Raw genomic sequence first — 24,638 nt, 5'->3', positions numbered from 1 at the left:
TTTAAGTGGTTCAGTTTTTTTATGCTGCAATTCAGTTCAGTTTCAGTATACAACTCAATTAACCATATTTTTTAACACCCCTAGTTTCATTTCCGTTTTCGCCTAACAAAAAGAATAACCAAAACCCTCGCTCTTTTCTGCAACGCAACCGTTTTCTCCATCAGGTTATTTCGATTTCTCCTCCATTTTTTATTAGGGTTTATTGTCTAAAACCCTGGGGATTTTAGTCGATTCTGTTACGTTTTTATTTCATGCCTGTTATATCTATTTGTTTGATAATTTCAAATGTTGTTATATCTATTTGTTTGATAATTTCAAATGTTGTTATATCTATTTGTTTGATAATTTCAAATGTTGTTATATCTATTCGTTTGATAATTTCAAATGTTGTTATATCTTATTAGTGCACTGAAATTTGCAATAAAAAACTCTAATTTTTTTGTTTTCTTGTTTGTGGATTCAGAATATTTTCTTTCAAGTGAAAAGGTTCTTTATTCAAGTATGGGAGATAACGAACCAATGGATGCGGAAACATCGGCGACAGAGTCCTATCCATTGGATGGTTACAATAACCGTTTCGAATCCTGTTCCCGAAGCTGGTGCTACTGCTGTTGCCGAGGTTGCAGGAGAAGCTGCTGCTCAGGCTAATTCAAGCAATGAGCTTCCTTATTCGGGTGATGGGAGTGCGTATGCTGAATTTAGTGCTGTCAATGAGTCTAAGCAAGCTATTGGAGTGCCTGACGCTAATGATGCCTCCGGTGTGGTTGGAATGGAAGCTGCTATGGTTTCTGGTGATCATTGTTTGTAAATGGCGGGGTTGATACAACTAGACTTGAAAATGGAAATGCTTCGCAGAATGTTGATGGTTCAGCTGATGAGAAACAACTTACAGATGCTTACGATATGTACATTTCTCTTATACTTCATTGCCTTTGACTAAAGCGAAGCTATCCTGATTCCTGACCTTATTGTTAGTGAAGTTTTGTAATAAAAATTAGAACTCAATGTCAGGGTTAGGTTTAAAGTTCATTGGTGATATAGTCAACCAATTAAGAGTCAAGAACTTGAGATTTAAGTGGTTTATTAACTAGGAAATAGTTCATGTAGGCTTTGTATCCCACATTATCTTTTTTTAGTGCAAGCTGCATATGAATGTCGAGAACTAATGAATTTTCACCAATATTTATATACGAGAATACAGAAAACTTCAACTGCTCATGGTGTCCGACGCTTTATTTTTCATGCATTGGAGATGGCGTTAAAAGCTAGAACAACTGGTCTTTCATGTTTTTCTAATGAAAGGTCGTTTTTAGCAACCAGATTTGGACTTTGAGAAAAGATACATAATTCTACTTCAAGTCACTCATGTTTCATGGGACTTTGAAAATTTACCAGGTCAGAAGTTGTAGTTTGACCTGGATTCCGACCATTGATATAATAGATAGGCTTTAACTGGTGTATAAATAACTTCTGCATAAAGGTATTATAATTTATAACTGGTTATCACATATTCTAAGCCAATTCTCCATCAACTGTTGGATGTCTTATCTCCATACATCTTGTTTTAATACTTAGTTATTAATTATTCACAACCACGCAGCTGTTCAACCAAATTATGATTTTTCCCTATTCATTTATCTCATGTTTAGCAGCTGCGTTGTCTGCTGAAGAAGATCGATTGTGGAACATTGTAACAGCTAATTCTTCAGATTTTACTGCTTGGACTTCTCTGATTGAAGAAACAGAGAAGGTGGCAGAGGTATGCTATGTTCTACCTAATTTTTCAGACGTGAATTACATGTTGAGGATTTGTTAATATTCACCTGTTTCAGCTTTGACCTATTTGGATACTTGGACATGTCTCTAATGGCATTGTCATCTTCAAAGTTCTATGCTGTATTTTCTTTTATTTTTTGCCGGGGTAGATTTGGATGGAGGGGCTGATACTGGAATTAATCTAGTGTCTTGGATTATTATGTTGTGTTTTTTTTTTTTTGATTCAAGTTAGCTTCAGCCAAATGCATGTGATCTTGCCCTTTTGAGAATTTTCAGATTATCTTTGTACTCCTACAGCCATTACTTGTTGACCATTAAGATAAAGCAATATAATAAGTAGGCATTAAAATAAATGACTGATTTACAATGTTTCGTAGTTGTTAGATATATATTACATGCATGCTATTTTAATTCGGCATGTTATGCGCAAAAAGACATGGACAATTCATATTGTCACATCTTCATCTGTTTCATTTTGTTTTGATTAAAAATGTGTGTAATGTACACACAAGTTATGTGGGTGGGCTCTCTGGTGCTTGCTGTTTCCAATCGACATTCAAAGTACCTTAATTCCTGGTTTTGTAGCATTTAAGTAAGATTGGCAAATTAGTATAGTACTTCCTCCGTCTCACAATAGGCGTCCTCTTTGAGATTTTCACACTTTTTAAGAATATGATTAATTGTGTTGATTTCAATGATAAAATAAAATAACCTTATTAATAATAGGTAGTGGAGTACTTAAATGAATTATGATACAATAAATAAGGGTAAGTTAATGGAAAGAAATAATAAATATCACGTAGGTATTCTAAATGGACAAATAATTTGAGACAAATAAAAATAGGAAAGGGGACACCTATTGTGAGACGGAGGGAGTATATTTTTTCATCGATTTATTTTAAGACATGCTGTTCTCATTATGATTTCTCCATTGAAGAGCAACATTTTGAAGATTCGTAGTCTATGAAGCATTCCTAGCAGAATTCCCTTTGTGTTATGGGTATCGGAAGAAATATGCTGACCATGAGGCGCACCTTAGCTCTGCTGATAAAGTTGTTGAAGTTTATGAGCGTGCTGTTCAAGGGGTTACACATTCGATGGACATGTGGTTGCATTATTGTATATTTGCCATAAGCACCTATGGGGATTCAGATACAGTTCGTAGTTAATGGATGTTTAGTTTCCTGTTAGCTTATTATTTTGTATGATCTGATTTTCCATTAATAGGCTCAGCTGTTTCTTGCTTGATCTGTAACCTGATTTCCGAGACCGTGCATCAGTGCTAACTCCTTTTTATGGCGGAAAAACTTTGATGGGATTGCATGTCAGAATATTTTACATTCTAATGTTTAAATCCTAGGTCTTGAGTCCACTATGTGTAGTAGTCAAAAATTTAGGTCCATTTCCTCAATAAACTTTTCCGTTATTTCAAAGTTCATAGTTGTGTAGAAGGGCTCTTCCCCCCCTTACTGTTGAATTGGTAGCTGTTTTTATGTTTGACATTCTGAGGTGCATCAATTTGCAAATTACTGATGGGAAGATCTCGTTTGGTTAAGGGCTAAATGGCCTCTATGGCTGCTCTATTTCTCCGACATGGTATGATTTTTTTGCAGGAAGGTAAATGCAGAGTTTGGATGTCTTATATGATGTTACGGGTGATTTGTTTGTTACTCTAGAACACTAGGCTGCTGTCTCCTATACATAGATGTGCATCTGTAAATGGATGCTTCGAGTTACATATTAATCAAAACTGCATGCTTGCATATTTCGGGCTTTTTGAATGAGGATTAGCTTATGTTGGAACAGATTATCTTTCGTTTTCTCTCTGGGACAAATACATTGAATATGAGTACATGCAGCAAGATCGGGCGTGTCTTGCGGTGATTTACACCAGAATATTAGAGAATCTAAATCAGCAGTTGGATCGGTATTTCAGCAGGTAATTACTTATTTTACGATTGACATGTCACTTCAGTAGTTTCCAAAAAGGAAATAGTTACTTTTTTTGGTTTTATTTTTGCGCATATTCTCTGCTGTCTCCCCTCTATTTCCCCAAATTAAATTGCTTTAATGCTGTAAATGGTTTTGCAGCTTCAAGGAGTAGGCTAGTAATCGACCTTTGTCAGAAGAATTACAGAACTGAGGAAGCTGTTGCAGTGGCAGATGTTGTACCAGAGGGTACTGACCTAGGTGTTGAAGGAGACGTTCGTCCCAATGCTGCAGAGAATTCTCCTAAACATGTTAGTGCTGGATTAAAAGAAGCAGAAGAGTTGGAAAAGTATATTGCCATTAGAGAATAGATGTATAAGAAAGCAAAAGAGTTTGATTATAAGATCATCGGTTTTGAAACGGCAATCAGGAGGCCCTACTTTCATGTACGTCCTCTTGATGTTGGGGAGCTTGAGAATTGGCATAGCTATGTGGACTTTATAGAAAGAGAATGTGACTTAAGCAAGGTAACTAAACTGCTTTCTTATAAGTGCACATTAATAGTTTTATTAATGTCTGCTTTTTATTTAATAGTTTTTCGTTATAGATTGACTTACAGTTAGTAATATCTGCTGCATCATATGTTTTATTGGCTAATCTGTTGGATGAAGAAACTTTTTAACTGGGAAATTGAACTGAGGCTATAATGCATGGGCCTTCAAATTGGTTTCTTGAGGCTAAGTACTTCAAACCCTATTTTGTCAGTGGACAATTCTAGGTTTGTCATGTATTTGCAAAAGTTTATTTTTTTAAAGTGTGAATGTTATGAATACAGGTATCTTCTAATCTTCATAATCATCTGTTCAGGCAAGGAGGGTCCCTCTTTTCATATTTGAGGGGGCCTCTCTGTCCCACTATGGAGTATTTCTTAATGCTTCGAATTTTCCTTTTATGCTTCTCTTTCTTCATTTTTGGTTTTTCTTTTTATTGCCGGACATACTTTTTACCAAAATTTCTTTTTTGTTGTTGTTTGTGAATTAGATTGTCAAGTTGTATGAGAGGTGTGTCATTGCTTGTGCCAATTATCCTGAGTACTGGATACATTATGTTTTGTGTATGGAAGCTAGTGAAAGTATGGATCTTGCAAATAATGTTCTTGCTCCGGCGAGCCAGTCTTTGTCAAGGTAATATCATCTAAATGTCAAAGCTGTAGGTTTGGCAATCGTTTGCTGCACTTTAGTGTTATATTCATCTGTTCAGTTTTAAGCTAAGTGAATGAGCAATATATATAATGGACTATAATACTAGCCAGATGATAATAGTTCTTGAAACTTGAACTTGTGTGTAAATACATTTTAAGTCGGTTACTCGTGATTCTGCAGAGCAAATAGCTTCCCCTGAAACCTACCCACAGTTTTTCTTCTTTTCTAACTGTTGAATATGTATTTCTTATTTTATTATGTGGAGAGAATACATCATACCTTTACTAGACCTGATATATCTTTTCTAGTCAGTGTAGTGTAGTAAGCCAGTTCCCGAACTCTCCTTGAGACCACCACTGGGATGCAGTTATTCCTTAAGGCTTTGTTTGCGAGTTTGAAAGGGAGGGGAATGCTTCCGAAAAGAAAATTTTTAAAAAATATAGAAAAATATTTGACATTTTTTGAAAAAATCATTTTGTTTAGAATGATAAAAGAGTCATTATAATTACTAAATTTTTTATTTTCAGAATACTATAACAGCCTAAAAGATATTTGGAAAATTTATGTAAGCCCTTTAAAAGCCTCCTTCAATACAATTTTTGAGTTTCCCCATTTTATGGGGTTTTTGGTGTTATAAATAAAATCAAACCCCCCAAAACCCCCTACTCAAAATCTTTCTATTATTTTAATCTAATCCTTCCTATTTTTCAAAGCCCTCCCCTCGCTCTCCCTCTAAACTCGCAAACAAAGCCTAAGTATATAAAAGGATCACTTGGCATAAGGGTTTTTTTTTTTTTTTTTGTGATAGAGGCACCACTGATATCATTGGATATTCAGATGCTGATTGGGTAGGAGATGCATGTGATAGATGCTCCAAATCGGGTTGTTGTGTTTTTATTGGTGGAAATTTGAATCTGTATTTCTTATTTTATTGTGTGGAAAGAATACACACACTAATATTCTAATTGATATTACTAATAAAAGTAGTAGATACTGAATAATAATAAAACAATATCTTAGCATTGACAAATAAATAGACGGTGGTTGCAGCTTGATAAAGTGGTATTATATATGTTTTAGCTCTATCTATATATGAATTTGCTAAATGAGAGTTCAGTTGTCTTTTGTTTTTCCCCTATGACCTGCCCTTAGCTGGAAACATAAATTTTATGTACACTGTTGCCACTTGCCAATGACCAATTTTCCTGCAAGTGAAAGCTTATGAATATACTCATTTTTTATCCTGCTCCTCTTACATATATATGACCTCTTAAGGCTGGCACTTGATAGTGATTTAATTACTCACTTTCTTATCATGGAGACTTTGATATTATTATTATGTCATAAAGCTGTTTTCCTGAAAGCCTAACCAACCCGGTCATATATATGTCCAGAGTATTTACATCGCTGACAAGCTTTTTCTTGTCCCTATTTGTGGATACAACTTAATCTTGATTAAGAAAATGTGATGTTTGCATGTACCTTTGTCTACTAGCTTTAGCCTAATTACATTTCTTATGATTGTGAGAGGATTTTCCCCTAGATTTTCCCCTGCTTTATCAGGTTTTGCTTGTCATAATGCTGAGACAACCTAAAATACATATTTTTTGTGCTCGGTTCAAGGAGCAGGCGGGAGATATAGTGGGTGCTAGAGCGGCGTATCATCTTGTGCACACAGAAATTTCTCCAGGCCTTCTTGAAGCAGTAATCAGGCATGTCAATATGGAACATCAATTGGTATGCTGACTTACAAAAGTGTTCATCGATTGTGACTTGATTTTTAGTTAAATTTACAGCTTTTCACATCCATGATACTGCAGGGAAAGTTGGAAGACGCCTTCTCTCTGTATGCACAGGCCATTGGCATTGAGAAAGGAAAAGAACATTCACAAACACTGCCAATGTTGATTGCTCAGTATTCTCGATTTGTTTATTTGGTAGGTCTGGTAGCATGTTCAGTTGCTTTCCTCGATTGTTAATAAATTGTGTTGTCTTGTTTTTGAAATATTCTCTCTCATTCTGTCATTAGGTTTCTGGAAATGCTGAAAAGGCTAAAAGAGATTTTAGTTGGGGGGCTTGAGAATGCTTCACTTTCAAAGGCACTACTTGAGGTCTGTCAGAACTCAGAACTTTCACTTTCAATGAACCCTTACATTATGCAATTGAAAATTCATCTTTTCATCTTTCCAATTGTTGTTCATATCTAATGAGATTATATAACTTCATGTTGTACACAGGCTTTATTGCATTTTGAGGCTATTCAACCCCAGCCAAAGCGAATTAACATTTACTTTCTAGAGTCATTGGTTGTAAAATTCATAATGCCCAACCCAGAGAACCCAGGGGTAGTAAGTGCAACAGGGCGCGGAGAACTTTCTACTATATTTCTGGAGGTGATTTTGCAAGGGGATTCGATATTATATTTTTACGAGTTTCCTTGAGTAATGTTGGGGACACATATTCTAAAGCACCCACCCGCCCACTTCACATCATATCTATTGAATGGAATGGTAAAAAGCTGTTGTATTTTATTCCTCAGCTCTAGGCTGGTATATGTAATGGTAATACAATAATGATATTAATTATCTCCTTAATGGAGAATAAAAGGAAATAAAAGAGAATAAACGAAAATAATAAAAATAGAAATAAGATATTCCAACAATATCACATCTTAGTAAGTGACTGTAATAAACTTTGTTCAACCAACAGTTTACCTGGAGTTAATCAATGGGTTTGGGACAGGTGTATTACGTGTAGGTACTCGCGTGGTTACTGTTTGGTAAACTCCATATAGCCAAACATGGATAGTCAAGCGGATGGCAAAACTTTTGTTCCATATCTTATGGACTATGTCACTGGCAAAACTATTTTCCCTTCACATATTGATTCTTGTCTTGGAGGATTTCTAGGGTGGTTAATTTACAGTAGTATCATCAAATCAAATTCTAATGGTAGTTAGTATATGTAAGTTTGTTGTTTTGTATGTTTTTTTTTCAACTTTAAGGTACACATCTAATGCTACAGTAAAGAATTGTATGGTATAGCATTTTAAATTTTTGTAAGTTTCGCAGCTGTGTTTCTTAATTGTTACTTGTAAGTAAATTAATTTGTTTATGGGAATTCTGCCTGCTCTGTTTATGCCATACCTTAATTTGTTAATAAATGTTACAAGTATTTTTAATTTCATATCTATTTTCTGTTGACTTTTCAGTTTTTAAATCTCTTTGGAGGTGTTCAATCTGTCATAAGAGGTGAGGATAGACATGCCAAATTGTTCTGCCACACAGGAGCATGTCAGAGTTGAAAAAATGTCATGCAGAGGATTTCTTAGCTTCAGATAAAACGAAAGTGTTGGGAGCTTATTCTGTTCAATCACCGCCCATTCTGTAACGGGTGCATATCCAAATGCACCTAACCAATGGACTACCTATGGAGTACAGCCTTAAACTTGGCCAGCGACCACACAAGAACAACAATAGCCTGCTGGCTACACCCAGCCGGTAAATTACTTTTCTTTTTATCCCCCACCTATTTTGGTAGCTTGTTGTTTGAATGGGTTTTGTCCATGACACGGGACACACTGTTTATAAGCTAGTTAGTCTTAAGATGTTGTGCAATATTAACTGTTTTTGTTCTTGTAAGTTGTAAGTAGGGGTGTTGTTATTGTTGTTCTTGAAAATGGCGGTGGTGTACACATAAGATGTGTCACAATCCTAATCCACGAAGCATTAACTTTACCGAACACTATATTAGCCTAGTCGCAATTCTAATCCATGAAGCATTAACGTTACTGAGCACTATATTAGCCTAGTCGCAATCTAATCCATGAAGCATTAATGTTACTGAGCACTATATTAGCCTAGTCGCAATCCTAATCCATGAAACATAAGATGTGTCACATCACAATCCCAATCAATGAAAAATTCATGCTTCATATTTCATATTGCCTAGACGCAATCCTAATCCATGAAGAATTTATGCTTCATATCCCATATTGCAATGAGTTGATTACCCCTTTGACTGTTTCATGTCTTTATTCTGGAGTTGACATTTGGTGTAAATTGTATGTTTGGCTTTGTATTCGTGCTTTGAATGATGTATCTGTTTTTTAGTGATCCATTCTAATATGATACAGGCTTCCTATGGGGCTTATGCCGGATATGGAGGCAACTATGCTAACCCACAATTGCCTGCACCAGTTCTTCAAAGCTCTGCTTATGGGGCCTATCCTCCTGCATATCCTGCACAGGTGAAAAGTTGTTTCAGCTCTAGTTGTAGTGATTATTTGTTCCCTGATATATTTCTGCTCTACAGTTCTTTCATGTCATGTTTATGCTTCATGTAATTTTTGCCTTGAATGTTGTAGGTAATTGATTCTTGGTAGTTTGGAGCATATATCACTGTACGCTTTTAAGTGATACTATTGAGTATCCTAATGATAGATAATCTTTTTGGCTCAATTGTAGTTAGCTGTTGTTGCTTATGACATTTTCTTTGTGTTGATCTTTTCACGGGTTGGTGTTTTACAAACAGTTTCTTCAATCTAATATGTAAGACAACTGAGAATTGTATTTTGAGAGAAGCTGTTCGCATGTCTTTTGCAAGTTTTTATTACAATATTGCATCTTTTAATCGTATTTGTATTTCTTTTCAGAATAGACAGAGTGATCATAATTATGAGTTACCAGAGATTGCTCTGTTAAAGGGAAGACATTACAAGAAACATGAGATGTATAGAGTATTGGTTGAAACGTCTACACCTCTAATTTGAAAGGCTTTTAATTTTGCCAAACCCCTAAATATTTGAGCTGAATGTTGGAGTGTGTATGATGTCTTAACTTAAATGGAGCAAATATCTTTTTTTGGGTGGAATAATGAGAAACCAAGAATGTTAAGAAAATTGATTAAGTATAACTTGTTTTATATTAGGTATATCTTCAATTATTATTGGTACTTAAATATCTGTTCCGCCGATTTTTATTTAACATTCTAACCAACTTTTTCATTCCAATATTCGTTGTACTATCATATTTTCGTTCATAAATTCTAAACTATTCCACTTTTAAACAACGTTTTTTTTCATACATGGACTTCACTGCCATTGGCCTACTGTGTTTTTGTAGGAAATTTCAATCCAATTAGTGCACCTTCTATACGTTGTAAGCATATTTTGTAAGGAAGTTTCATATGTATCTAAAATACACCTAGGAATTTCATTGTCATCCTCGTTTTGTCAAAAGAGTAGTTTGAAGTTATACTTTCAAAATAAATCCTGAAGGATATAATAATAAATCTTGAAGGATATTTCTGTAGGAAAGACGAAGGATCTATCTTAGAACGTAATTCAAGTTAATGAACTCCAACAATGATGATTTATCTTTGAACTTAACTTAGTAAATGAACTCCAACAATGATGATTTATCTTTGAACTTAACTTAGTGATTCAACAAATAATGGAGCTTAAAACGGTGATTTTGCTTGGGGAAGAAGCAATAGTGGATTCAACTACAGATAATCTGATATGCCGCAAAATCTCTCTTTGCAATACATGGCTTTGGACTTTGCCAATGTTTTGATGATAACACGGATTTCAACCGGATGACAGACATTGCAATACATGACTTTGTATTTGCCAATGATTTTGATGATTACATGGATTTTAACCGGATGACAGACAAGTGTAATTTGCGGAAAAATTTTATGGAAAAAAATTGTAGGATTATAATTTAATACAGATAAATTTTGTGATATTTTACATTTGTCATGTTTTTTAACTCTAGCTCAAACAATAAAAGTCCATTTGCCTTATTTGACAAGACCCATTTTAAATTAAATAAATAACTAGTAAGAAACCCGTGCGAATAACTAGTAAGAAACCCGTGCGTTCGCACGGGTTCTGTTCGGTTACGCGAATTTGGATACATCATTTATTTTAAATAAAAATGTTTAAAAAAAATTAGATAAATAATTGATTATTTCGTATATAAAAATATTTAGATCAATAATAAATTTTTACTCGTATACCATTTTTGGATTAAAAATATTTAATCATAAATACCATTTCTCGTATATAAAAATATTTAGATCAATAATATTTTTTTTTCATATATAGACTTCACTTTTGTTTAGATATCATTTACAAAAATATTTGGATCAATAGTAAATTTCGTATATAAAAATATTTAGATCAATAATAAATATTTTCCCGTATACCGTTTTTGAATAAAAAATATTTAGGTCATAAATACTATTTTCCATAAATAATAGTTTTTTTTGGATACAAATATTATTTTTGTTTAGGTATCATTTACAAAAATATTTAGATCAATATTAAATTTTCGTATATTAAAATATTTAGATCAATAATGTTTTTTTTCCCGTATGCCATTTTTTGATCAAAAATATTTGCTCATAAATACTATTTCTAGTATATAAAAATATTTATGTCAATAAAATATTTTTCCCGTACTTCATTTTTGTTTAGGTATCATTTACAAAAATATTTGGATCCATAAATTTCGTATATAAAAATATTTACATCAATAGTATATTTTTTCCCGTATACCATTTTAGAATAAAAAATATTTGGATCGTAAATAACATTTTTCGTAAATAATAATACAAATATTATTTTTATTTAGGTATCATTTACAAAAATATTTGGATCAATATTAAATTTTCATATAAAAAAACATTTAGATCAATAATAGATTTTTTCCCGTATACCATTTTTGGATAAAAATATTTGATCATAAATATCATTTCTCGTATATAAAAATATTTAGATCAATAATAGATCTTTTCCGGTATACAGACCTCGTTTTTGTTTAGGTATCATTTACATAAATATTTGGATCAATAGTAAATTTCTATATAAAAATATTTAGATCAATAGTAGATTATTTTTCCGTATACCATTTTGGAATAAAAATATTTGGATCATAAATACCATTTATTGTAAATAATAGTTTTTTTTCATATACAAATATTATTTTTCTTTAGGTGTCATTTACAAAAATATTTGGATCAATATCAAATTTTAGTATATAAAAATATTTAGATCAATAATATATTTTTTGGCCTATTCCATTTTTGAATAAAAAAATATTTGGATCATAAATAACATTTTTTGTGTATAAAAATATTTAGATCAATAATAGATTTTTTTCTCGTATACAAACTTCATTTTTCTTTAGGTATCATTTACAAAAATATTTGGATCAATAGTAAATTTCGTATATAAAAATATTTAGATCAATAGTATATTTTATCCCGTATATCATTTTTCCGTATACACATATTATTTTTATTTAGGTATTATTTACAAAAATATTTGAATCAATATTAAATTTTCGTATATAAAATTATATAGATCAATAATAGATGTTTTGAATAAATTTTTCTCGTATATCATTCTTGACTAAAACATATTTTGATCATAAATATCATTTTTCGTATATAAAAAAATATATATCAATAATAGTTTTTTTTTTTGTGGAAGAAAAAAGTGAGAAAGTGACGAAAGATAAAAAAAAAATAGAGAATGAAGAGAAATTTGATAAAATATAAGAGTTGTATTATTTTAATAATAAAATTAAAAACTTTATGGTGCAAAGACCAAAAAAACCACAATTTTAATATGATGACAAAAAATTAAATAAAGGTATTTTTAACTTTTCCACAACCATTAATTTTCTTATATTTTATTAAATTAAGAGCTTTCATATTTTTAAACCCTATCACAAAAATTAAAACACTAGTTTCTTTTTACTTGAGCGAAATTGAAATATATCATCTCCCTGTCTCACTAATTTCCTTTTAATCCTTTTAAGAGAAATTGAAACATATCATCTCCCTGTCTTCATCTATGAAAGGCAACTCTTCTTCATTCTATTAATAATCTCTCACACTAGTTTTCTTGTAATCCTTTCAATCTATACATTAGAAGCAATGTGAATATTTTTTCAGAACCATATTCTCTTCTTCTCATAATTTCTACTTTCAATAAATATAATACAATGTTATTGTTATCATCTAGTACCATCTAACGGTTCAAACGAACCCCCAGTTTTATTTCAGTTATCCGATTTTGTTACCGGTTTTATGTTAACACGGTTTGTAGTGTAATTTGGACCGGATTTAGGTCCAATTACCATCATAACAGATTGAACAGGTCGGTCTAGTCCAATTTTCATTACATTCATATTTTCAGAAAATTATACCCCGTACTCCAACGTTTATCCCAATACCCCTACAATTTTAAAAAAATTCTAATTTTATCCTTTTTTTTACTTTTAACTTTTTTTAATTTTTTTTTTATTTTTTCATTTTTACTGTTTGTACGGACGAGTGAGGGTTGGAGACTGTGACGTTGCCTAAACCGGATATCCGAAAATGCAGATTTCCGGTTAGTAAAATCCAAAACCGGACAACCTAGGGGTGGGTGTTCCGGTTCGTTTTTTTCAATTTTGCGCAACCGGATATCCCAGGGGTGGGTGTTCCGGTTTGTTGTGTGTCTCAACCGGATATCCCCTTTGTGGGTATTCCGGTTCCTTTTTTTTTCGTTTTTTTTTAATTTTTTTTAAATTATATATTAAACTAAATTAATTTTATATATTTAGGTGTGGATCCTCCTTTGAAGAAATGCGATGTAACTTAAACATGTGTGGATACAACTGATGTTTTTGTAACTGGTCAAAAATTTGCTACAAGAGAAGAGGCGATAAGTTGGATTAAGGAGGTTGGAATAAGGAATAAAGTGACAGTTATAATAGCTCGTTCAGATATCAAAACAGGCAAGAGAGGAAGAAGTGATAAATTAGTATTTGGTTGTGATAGAGGTGGAAAATACAAAAAAACAGATAGCGAAACCCAAAGTGCTAGTAAGAGATGTGGTTGTCCTTTCAAAATTAGGTCAACACCGTCGAAAGATGGTTCTGGATGGAAGATCGATGTAAAATGTGGAGTACACAACCACGGCTTACCTGATAGATTTGAAGGTCATGCTTTTGTAAGTCGACTAAATACAAATGATAAGCAACATATTGTTGATTTGACAAAACGTCATGTTCCACCAAGACACATATTATTGTCATTGCAAGAGCGTGACCCGGAGAATGTCACTCGGATCACGCAAATATACAAACATAAGAGTAAGATACAAAAAGACATAAGGGGTCCTAGAACAGAAATGCAACAATTGCTCAAGTTGGTTGAAGAATCAGGTTATGTTTACTGGAGTAGGAAAAAGGATGAGTCAGAAGTTATGAGAGATATTTTTTGGGCACATCCAGAATCAGTGAAGTTGTTGAATATGTTTCCTATTGTATTGATTATGGACTGCACATACAAGACAAACAAGTACAGGCAACCGTTGTTTGAAATAGTTGGTATGACATCAACTAAATTAACATTTGCTGTTGCATTTGCCTATATGGAATCTGAGCAGACAGAGACTTTTTGTTGGGTATTGGATAAGTTGAAACAGTTGTTTATCAAGCAGGATAATTGTCCTCAAGTAATCTTGACTGATAGAGATCTTGCTTTAATGAAAGCCATTGAAACAATATTTCCAAAGACAGCTAATTTGCTTTGCCGATTTCACATCAACAAAAATGTGAAATCAAAGTGTAAGGAACATGTTGTGGATGATATGCGAGAAACAGTGGAGAAAATGTGGTTTGAACTGATAAAGGCTAGTGATGAGATGGAGTACCATCAACGGTTGAAACAACTTGAGGATGCATGTGTTGACTCCAAAGGTTTTATTGATTATGTGAATGACACATGGTTGACACCGCACAGACATCAATTTGTCGAAGCATGGATCAATCAAGTGTTACATTTGGGCAACACCACAACAAATAGGTATGTTTATGTGATTTTATCGACATTGTTTCTTTATATAAATATTACAGATAATTAGTTGTTTTGTTTTATTTAAAGGGTGGAGTCTGCGCATTGGAAACTTAAGCAAATGTTAGAGAATAGCTTAGGTGATTTATGCAAATGTTGGGAGGCTATGAATGACAATATCAAGATACAAGTGGGCAACATTAGAGCTTCATTTCAGAAGAGTTTTTATGAAGTTGAGCATGCACATACTAGTCCTTTTTATTCAAATTTGCGTGATTCAGTATCAAGAGCTGCATTGCGGCAGATTGCTGAAGAGTGGTTGAGGATTGACATGGTGGGTACCGATACGCAAAAGTGCGGATGTACTCATAGAAAAGTATATGGATTACCATGTGCTTGTGAGTTAGGGAGATATACATTGAGTGGTGATGCGATACCAATTGAGGCTATTCATATTCATTGGAGGAAACTAAGTATGGAAGGAAATCAAGATATAGATGCAGATGATGGATCAGAAATAGACATGACAAATGCAATCGATGAAATTTGGAAAATGTGGAGGTCATTAGATGTTGTCGGAAAAAGAGCATTAAAAAGCAGAGTGTGTGAGATTGCTTATCCAACTACAACAAAGATGTGTCCACCGCCTGAAAAAATTAAAACCAAAGGAGGGGTTAAGAAAAAAGGGAAGAGGCCTGTGGGATATGATGTTTATCGTGATCCTTCAGGATATGAGTATGTTGATCAAGCATATTTGAGTTCTCAAAAATCTTCAAAGAGGTTATATTCACAACTATCCCAAACCTCAAAAAATAGAGAATTTGATAAATACATTGTACAATTTCCAGATTACATCAGACCATTTATTGATGACATTGTTGATGTGAGAGATGATGGAAATTGTGGGTTTAGAGCCATTGCATCTTTGCATGGTTATGGCACATATGGATGGTCAATGGTTCGTCGGGATTTGGAGAAAGAAATTATAGGTCCTAGAAGCAAGTTGTATGAGGATTTATTTGGTGAACGCCTTCCAACAGTGAGATCATCGTTGGTGATAGAAACTTTAGGACAACAACCACCAAATAAATGGATGACGTTACCTGAGTTAGGCTATGTAATAGCTAATCGGTATAACGTTGTTCTCGTCTCTTTAGGTCACCCTAGTTTGAGTTACTTTCCTATGACGAGTGCACATTCACCTAATGCATCCATTTACTGCATCGGATTTGTCAATGGAAATCATTGGGTTCAGGTAATTAGTAACACAATTTTGGTACATTCAATCACTATTTGACTTTTCTGATATTTATTTTATGTGCAGGTAAACATGAATGAAGGATTCCCGTTTCCACCTGTCACAAATGAATGGAAGAAATATCGCACAAAAGATGCGACTTCTTGGATGGTAGGATTTGCCGGGCGGTTACAACATTGGCAACGGCTTATGCCTATACTGCCAAAATATGTCAGCTTAGATTGATTTTATGATATTACAACATTGGAATTATTTAGTTTGATTTTATGATATTAAAACATTGGTACTATTTAGTATGATTTTATGCTATTGGATTTTAATATGTTGACAAATGGATTATAAATAGTTAATCTCAAACTATAACTCTTATAATAATACAGACGTCTACAAGTCTCATAACAATACATAAGTCTCAAACTAAAACATAAATATAAACATAAAATGTGACATCAATCAGACTCATTGTCATAAGTAATTGGACCTTCCCTAGGTAATGGTCCGCCCTGTGCAAGTCTGAGTGCTCTAAATATCTCCAGAAACTGTTCGTCTTCAGGAACAGCCTGATGACGCTGTAAGTAATGATGAAGCTCATGAGATATATATGATAATCTCGGGTCTGACGGTCCTTCGTCATAGACAGGCACTGGTACCTCCATCGGCTCATCATCCTGTGGTGATCTCAAACGAGGATGTGACACCGTATAATACCACGGCAAATAATCATCGTCTGTCTCGTATGGCATGGTGGCAAAAGCAGCTGGAGGATTATCGTGGGATCGGGTCACCTGCAACACACTCTGCATATATGTAGCCCACTCAACATCCACATCAAGTGTGTCTACATTAGGAGGAGCAGTCGGTATGTACTGTCTGTATCCAAACTGACGCAAGCATCTGTCAGGTAAATATAGAACTACAGTACCAAACCACTTCAAACCACCCCGATACAAACAGATATCATCAAAAGGACGGTGCACCCGATGATCCTCAAAAGGGCGCCAGACAATATCGTGAGGAGTCAACTGATCTAACACAGCTCGAATGTTAGCCACTTTTTGCGTCCCCTGCCTATATTCCCATTTCATCGCCCTAGCCATCAGACTATCAATGCCGCATAACCCAGAAGTACCTCTCTTTCCAACAGTTGGAAAGTACTCATGAATCCAACACTGAAACAAAAGTAAAAGTTACTATTATAAATTAAATTAAATTATAATAAACGAAATTAAACTAAAATATTAGATATTAAGTATAATTAAATAATAAGTAAAATTTTAAACCTGAAGAAGAGAGGCATAACCGCCAAGCTGCTTGCATGAATAAAATGAGGCATCCCCTAAGTATCTGTACAGAGTAACCAGTGCAGCTGCCCCCCAGCAATAGCTTCCACAAGTATCCAAATATCTCAAAAGTGGAAGATATTTTGCTTCGACAAGAGTAAAAGTCTTGTCGGCAAGAATGGTAGAACCTAATAGCAACATCATGTATGCTCTCATAGCGCCTGTAAAGTTATTCGCAGCTCTTTGTTGCTCAAAAACTTGCTTCAACTAATTCAATTTATAGTAAGGACCCCTTACAGCAGAAGCCTCTGTAGTTGCATCACTCAGCAAAACACCAAACAACTCAACAGCTAGATGGATAGCATCATAATCGGTGACAACAACATCGGGGTCAACCAGCTGGCCCCTAATCGGTACATGAAGAAGACAAGAAACATCGTCTAGCGTGATGGTCATCTCGCCGAACGACATATGAAATGACGATGTTTCAGGATGCCATCTCTCAACAAAAGCATATAATAGATGCGTATCTACCCTGGCCAAACTAGTATGCTGCAAAGATGACAGGCCAGATGCAACTAACCAATTTTCCATCTGCCTTGGGAGCATTGCCGGAACCCATCCTATTAATTTGCTGCCATGTGCAGCAACCTTTAAGGTCAGCTTTGGTCGTCTCTCCTGAAAATAATTTGTAATATATGTTAATATATAAGTACATGTAATTTAAAAAAACATTTAAGAAAATATTTACGTACCTCGCCCAACCATAAATGACAGGCAACGTGCCTCTGATATCTAACCAATAAAGATGTATCAGTAGGTCCTCCGGGAAATGCCGGATGCTGCGGACCAACCTCAGGAGCAGCTCCCTGCTATCCCTCGCCATCAGCCTCTCGACGTTGTCTTCCTCTTTGACGCATTCCGTCGATCGCACCTCCTCTTCCTCGAACCACTAAAAATAAAAAATCAAATAGTTAACAATTAAATAAAATGTTATTAAAAATAATATATGATATTAAAAACAAAAAAAAATAACTAAAAAAAAAAATAGGAACCGGATACCCCAAGGGTGGGTTATCCGGCTGAGAGCAAGAAGAACCGGAAACCCCATTGTTGGGTTATCCGGCTGAGAAAAAAGGAACCAGATACCCCATCATTGGGTTATCCGGCTGGTAACGGAAGAAAACGAACAGAACCGGAAACCCCATAGCTGGGTTATCCGGCTGAGAATTTTTTTTGAAAAACTTACTTTTTAAATGAAATGTGAACCGGAAATGACGAGACTGGGTTATCCGGTTTTGGCTCAAAAAAATTCCCTCTTCTCAAACGCTGTGTAACCGTGAAAATGAGTGAAAAAGTGAAAAATTTTGTAATTTTTACTATTTATACAGGGGTAAATTTGTCCGAAATTTTTTTTTGTAGGGGTATTGGGATAAACGTAGGGGTACAAGGTATAATTTTCATATTTTCATTGATTCTTGATAACAAAATTGAAAAGTGAAATGTAAAACATATTTATATTTGAAATTTTCTCATCCCACCTCACAGGTCTCTTATACACCACGCAAATTTCGATTTCGTCCCCATTTTTATAGATGCACATCTGGAAGCACTCCATTTTTATAAAAAAAAAAAATTGATTCCTTCCGTAGATGCATCTACGGAAGCGTATAAAATAAAAGAAAACACAGTTAACTTCACCTTATTTTCATTTTAATAATACTTTCGTAGATGCATCTACGGAATATGGTAAAATAGAGTGTTCCGTAGGTGCATCTACGGAACAATCTATTTTTTTTTGAATTCGTGTCATTTTCATGACGAAACTCTATTTTTAAAGACATACATTTTTCAGATTCAGTAATGCAATTTGAAGACAACAGTAGGTAGACCCATAAAATACAATATATAAATAATGTCGGTCAAAGTGTCAAGTACATCATCAAATACAAACAAAAATAAAATATAAATACATCATCAAATATAACTACTAAGTATGTCAGGCGTCCTCCTGCGTACCATCATGCGCATCCCTCCGAATCCACGAAGGGATCTGCTGGTTCTACCCCTAGCATCAAGTGTCCCACGGGTCCTAACACGATGTCGACAGTACATAAATGCACTCTCTACCATCTTGATCATATCATCCAGCACACGCCTAGAAGCAGTACCCTCAGGGAATAAACCTATTGCAATGGCTCTGATGCCCCTGTTAGCTATCTGACGACACATACGAAGAAGATCCCCAGTGTGGTCCAATTGAGCCTGATGCGCACGGAGAATTTCCTCGTGGGCTGGTCTGGGAGGATCTCCCTCTGCAGCTAGAAGCATGTATGAATGTGAGACTCTATAGTACCATGTGATGTACCCCTCGGCACAGCTCCAATCGTGCTCTGCTAGCGTCGCCCGTGCCTCCTCAGGGACCATGTGATGCTCCCAGTTTGCAAAGACCTCATCTAACTGCCTGCGGGTCATAGCGATGGGAGCTGAAACATGAGGATCACGAGGTATCGTCTGCTCATATCCAAACTGACGTATAACGCGCTCTGGAAGGTAGCATACAACAATGGTCAAGCTGGCGGCCAACCATCCAGGATACAAAGCTATCTCATCAAATAGAACCGCCACCCGATTCTCATCATAACAGCGGTACCTGATGTCCTCAACACCGTGCGTCCAAGAGAGCGCCTGTAGGGATCTGGCACCTGGTTCCCTCTAAGGGGGGTGAAAGCACTAATACGTGGCATGACCTCTATGTACTGCTCTACCTCTCCTGAGCCAATAATGTTTGGAAAGTGCTGTAGTATCAAACCCTGGAAAAAACACGAGTATTTTCAAGTACAATAAAAAACTATGAAAAAAAGTAGAAAAGTGTAAGATTATTACAGCAAAAGAGTACAGCTGCATGCAACTGTATTGCCTTCCACGACATCCCTCTCCAAGTCTATGATAATTGTATGCCAGTACAGCCGCTCCTCGGTTGTACTCATGGATACATGTTATATCCGATAAGTACGCCAGGTAGACGACGTCTGTCTACGTCGAGCTCGTGTCCAGAAAGAGCTGAGTGCCTATCAAATATAAAAAATAACATCTCAGCGCCCGCTCTCTCTATGTAGCCTGCTCCAACTCATCCCCCTCAGCCTGTAGTGCCGTAGTAAGCTCTGCATCATACTGACTCTGCAAGAATCTAAACCTGACGTGGGCCCCTCGTGTCTTCTCCACCTCCTCAAGGGCGTCATCGGGATCATCCCCCAGCTCAGCAATCAGCATCTCCTAAGCTTTTGTCTTCGTCAGCCTACTGTGACAAAGGAGGGTACCCCTGATAGGAAGATGAAGTAGGCATGCCACATCATCTAGGGTGATGGTAATCTCACAGTGGGGTAGATGAAATAAAGATGTCTGAGGATGCCATCTCTCGCAAAGGCCGCATGTATACTATTATGTATGGTATCGTAGCCGAGCATGCAGAGGTCCTCATGCCTGAAGCTTCTAGTACCTCCTGAAACCATGGCTCGTCAGGCTACGCGAGATCTTTAATCTTCCGCCCATGGTTGTAGAACCTCTGGGGATCCCTACTCTGAAATTTTTAAAAACTTAATACGGTTAGTAATAAGCAAGGTAAAAAATGACGCAAATAAAAAGTAATAACAAATTAAAAGTACCTCTCCGTCCCATATACGTCTAGCTGCATGCTCTTCATAGCCTGTCAAAAGGGATGCGTCTACAGGACCCCCTAGATACCAAATAGGCCCCGACACCAGCTCATCCTCGTCGCCCTGCGTAAGTGGCACATCAGATCTTGCATCAGGAGTAGAAGTAGAAGTAGTGTCACGACGAAGTCTGCGAGGTGGTGGCATCTGGGAGTAACCCTCAGGATCGTCCCGAGGCCTCCGTGGTGATGGAGAAGGTATGGTAGAGGCGGGTGTATCAGATATCGTAGGTGAATCAGGTGAAACAACTACTCCATCAGTGACCTAAATACTTCACGCGGCCGTTCTTGTCGGACGAATGCGTGCTATGTGGTCCTCCCATGAATGTCTCTATCTGGGTCGTGGATCATGATGCCTACATTATGATACAAAAAAGCTCGATTTATATACTGCGTATTTATAAATAAACATCAAAATAAAAACAGAAAATTACTCTTTCGTAGATGCATCTACGAAAGTATGTTATTTACAAAACATTGAATTTTTGCGTAGATGTATCTACGGAAGTACCTTTGTTTCAAAAACATTGGGTGCTTTCGTAGGTGCATCCACGGAACGCCCTAACTTTTAGATGGATCTACGAAATCCACTGAAACCAGAAAACACAACAATGGCGTAACTCTACTGTTCAATCACAAAAATGACCATTTTTGTGGCTTGATCGGACGTTTTAAACCTAAAACATTACCTACATTGTCTATAAACGCTATTTCTAATCCTATCCAATCATTTTTACACCTAAATATCGAATTTTAATTCGATTTCACAAATACTCTAAAATAACTCGAAATATCAAAAACTTACCGATTAAATAGAGATTTGAACTTGATGGAATGTGTTGGTACTTGATGTTGACAATGCAGTCCGACCTCAGGAGAAACAAATGTGAAGTTTAAAATTTGAGGTTCAGAGTGTTTAAGAGTTTGAGAGTTTGAAATGAGGAGAATGAGGGAGGGGAAGGGTCTGACGCTAGATATAACACCAAAACTATTTCGTAGATGCACATTCGATAGACTTCCGTGGGTGCATCTACGGAACATAACAACGTTAAAACAAAAAAAATGTGCTTCCGAAAATACATCTACGGAAACACGGGCAAAATAGACAATTCGGTGGTGCGTAAGAGGGTTATGGGATTGAGACAGAAATTAAAATCGGATAATTATCTTATATTTAAGGTAATTAAAACCGGATATGAGATTAAACGAGTATAAGTATTAGTTTAAAATTGGACCGGGGTCAACCGAAGTTTGAATGGTTAGGATAAATATAGTTAGTTTTCCATAGTATATAAAATTATTTTAGAAAATAGTGTAAAATATAGTAGTAACAAAATAAAATATATTATTTCATTATTTTTTAATATGAGATTTGATGTAAAAAAGTTTTGATTTGATTATTATAGACAAAATGCAAATAAAAGATATTTAGTTTATTTATTCTTGAAAACCGAAGAACTATAATATATTTTGCTCTCAATTAAACATAACCAACATATGATAGAAACATAATCATTCAAACAAGTTTTTTGTTTTATAATTTTTTAAAAATCAAAAACTAAATCAAACAAGTATATTTCATTTCTACTATTTTTGAATGAGGAATGCTGTATTTACACTGCATTTACCACCATAAATTTTAATTTCATTTTGCAAAATAACTATGCAATAAAATATAATTATTGAAACTGCCACGCGTTGCAAAAATGAAATTCTGTTAGAATGTTGTTGAAACGGTTTTTCCCTCGCACCAAGCAAACTCTCTACATTCTAACTATATAATCCCTTTCTTCAATCTCTCTTCTTCAAGCTCCAACCGTTTCTCATTCTCTCTCTAGTTGGAGTTCTCCATTTCTCATCGTTAGCATTTCTTGGTAATGCTCTCAACCTTTTCATGATAATTCTCATTTTATGTTTAGTGTTAATCTTTTATCATGATAACCGTTTATTTCTCTATATTCTTCTTCTACTTCAATCTATGTTTACGTATATTCTTATTTTTTCTTCTTGAAAACTATCTTTATGGTATGATTTCTTCCGAAAATGCCTTACGATTCTTATATGTTCATTGTTACGGTTCTTCGATTGCAAGTATAAAAGCACGGCTCTTTGATGATTATTTTGGTTCTGTTTTTATACTTGTTAGTATTTCATTAACAGCTATTCTTCTGATACGATTCCTGTATTTATTGATACGCGATGCTTGTTCTAATACTTTTCTTTTTATACTTGTTAGTGCTCGCTCAATCTTGAATCGACGTCGATAATGGCAAAGGAGGGAAAAGAAGTCGTCAGAAGCAGTGAGAAGGCAAAGGAGGGAAAAGAAGTCGTCGGTAGCAATGAGAAGGCAGGGAAGAAAGGAAAAGAAGTGGTCGGCAACAGTGTTGACATCATGAAGGTGGGTAAAAGAAAATGGTTTGAAAAAGGAGAAACTAGGTAAGAGAATTCTTCACATCTCTATATTTTTTTAAAAAAATCAGTTAATCTTGACATTGGTTATTTTATGTATTGCAGTGGTGTTAAAAAGAAAAAATGGGACTCAAAGATGAATGAAGGAAAATCTGAGAGTGAGTTGAGGAAGACTGAAAGAAATAGAAGGTAAAACTTATATTCATTATTATTGGTTTAAATTATAATATACTTCATATTTGAGAGAAAATTGTTATTCTTTTGGAATTTTTAGGAAGAGAGAAAAAAGGAATAAAGCCCTGAAAATGAAGAAAAAAGAAGTCAGTAGCAGCACTGTTGACATTATGGGGCAGAAAGCAAAGTTGTTTGAAAAGGGAGAAACCTCAAAAATAGGTGCTGCAGGTAAAACTGAGAGAGAGTTGAGAAGGGCAGATAGAAATAGAAGGTAGTTAATATTCATAAATTATCATTTAGTTTATATTATAATTATACTTTTAGATTTGAAAAGTTTGAAAAGTTTGTTGTCTCTTTGGATTTTAAGGAAGAAAGAAAGAAGGAACAAACCCTTGAAATTGGATCTGGAGCGAAATTCTGACAAACTATATAAAATGTCGCGTAGCATAGAAAGAGAAACATGGTAAGTTTTGTTTCCATACATTACTATTATTGTTTAACTTAACTGAGTTTTTTTATCAAAGTTTGATTTAATTTTTAGTCATTAATGATCCGTTTCTTTGATTATTCAGCGAGAACAAAGGTAAACATAAGCTGATATTCGAGGACAACGAAGATGAATGTAGAACGAAGAAAAAGCGCTATAGAAAGAACAAAAAGAACTGTGGTGTTCAGAAAAGGGAGGAAGAAAGGAAAAGTAGGAAGGATTGAGGGAGGGTGCTTTTGGTTTATGTCTCAAATCTGTATTGGAATTCTTTTGTTTGAGGGAGGGTGCTTTAGCTGAGTATTTTGTACCTCTTTGTTAATTCAGTTGGTTCATTGTTGTAACTTTCATTTTGGATGTTATGTACATATAGATGATCAGTTGGTTCACTGCTGTCTTTAAATAGAACTCTATGTGCATTAATCATAATTCTAATAACTAAAAAGAGTCTCAGGCCAATTTAATATTCTGGTGATGCCAATTTCATGAAAATTTACCATATAGAAGATTACGATAAAAGTTGATTAAGGTCATTGTGTAAATTCAACCTTGAAGCATC

The 24,638-nt window shown here is 34.9% G+C and overlaps 3 protein-coding genes and 1 pseudogene across 3 annotated transcripts; 3 read left to right on the top strand and 1 right to left on the bottom strand.

Annotated features, from left to right (window-relative positions):
• Window positions 1-501: 501 nt before the first annotated feature.
• Window positions 502-10,542, top strand: LOC131603354 (pre-mRNA-processing factor 39-1-like; annotated as a pseudogene).
• On the top strand, window positions 9,751-16,245 carry LOC131605795 (PKS-NRPS hybrid synthetase cheA-like). Its single transcript, XM_058878105.1, has 5 exons — window positions 9,751-9,836; window positions 13,620-14,169; window positions 14,260-14,774; window positions 14,853-16,017; window positions 16,087-16,245. Exons 1-5 carry the CDS (start codon window positions 9,751-9,753, stop codon window positions 16,243-16,245), a joined length of 2,475 nt encoding a protein of 824 aa, XP_058734088.1.
• Window positions 16,246-16,469: 224 nt separating this feature from the next.
• On the bottom strand, window positions 16,470-17,516 carry LOC131605794 (protein MAIN-LIKE 1-like). Its single transcript, XM_058878104.1, has 2 exons — window positions 17,301-17,516; window positions 16,470-17,189 (listed from the first exon to the last, which is right to left on the bottom strand). The coding sequence occupies exons 1-2, from the start codon at window positions 17,514-17,516 to the stop codon at window positions 16,470-16,472; spliced, it is 936 nt and encodes a 311-aa protein (XP_058734087.1).
• A 5,762-nt stretch (window positions 17,517-23,278) lies between these two features.
• LOC131605793 (protein MNN4-like) lies at window positions 23,279-24,306 on the top strand. The gene is made up of 5 exons (XM_058878103.1): window positions 23,279-23,448; window positions 23,527-23,610; window positions 23,696-23,866; window positions 23,963-24,058; window positions 24,168-24,306. Exons 1-5 carry the CDS (start codon window positions 23,279-23,281, stop codon window positions 24,304-24,306), a joined length of 660 nt encoding a protein of 219 aa, XP_058734086.1.
• The last annotated feature ends 332 nt before the right edge of the window (window positions 24,307-24,638 follow it).

This window comes from Vicia villosa, linkage group LG5 (assembly GCF_029867415.1).
Source record: "Vicia villosa cultivar HV-30 ecotype Madison, WI linkage group LG5, Vvil1.0, whole genome shotgun sequence".
Taxonomy (NCBI): Eukaryota; Viridiplantae; Streptophyta; class Magnoliopsida; order Fabales; family Fabaceae; genus Vicia; species Vicia villosa.
Note: the sequence above shows the minus strand (reverse complement) of the source record. Positions and strands in the feature narration are given on the sequence as shown.

Coding starts and splice junctions, on each gene's coding strand:
- LOC131605795 (XM_058878105.1), top strand. CDS start 9,751: ATGGAGCAAATATCTTTTTTTGGGTGGAATAATGAGAAACCAAGAATG. Junction 9,837..13,619: donor TATAACTTGTTTTATATTAG/GTATATCTTCAA, acceptor ATTTGCTACAAG/AGAAGAGGCGATAAGTTGGA. Junction 14,775..14,852: donor GGCAACACCACAACAAATAG/GTATGTTTATGT, acceptor TTTTATTTAAAG/GGTGGAGTCTGCGCATTGGA.
- LOC131605794 (XM_058878104.1), bottom strand. CDS start 17,516: ATGAGAGCATACATGATGTTGCTATTAGGTTCTACCATTCTTGCCGAC. Junction 17,190..17,300: donor GTTATGCCTCTCTTCTTCAG/GTTTAAAATTTT, acceptor CTTTTGTTTCAG/TGTTGGATTCATGAGTACTT.
- LOC131605793 (XM_058878103.1), top strand. CDS start 23,279: ATGGCAAAGGAGGGAAAAGAAGTCGTCAGAAGCAGTGAGAAGGCAAAG. Junction 23,449..23,526: donor TTTGAAAAAGGAGAAACTAG/GTAAGAGAATTC, acceptor TATGTATTGCAG/TGGTGTTAAAAAGAAAAAAT. Junction 23,611..23,695: donor AAGACTGAAAGAAATAGAAG/GTAAAACTTATA, acceptor TGGAATTTTTAG/GAAGAGAGAAAAAAGGAATA.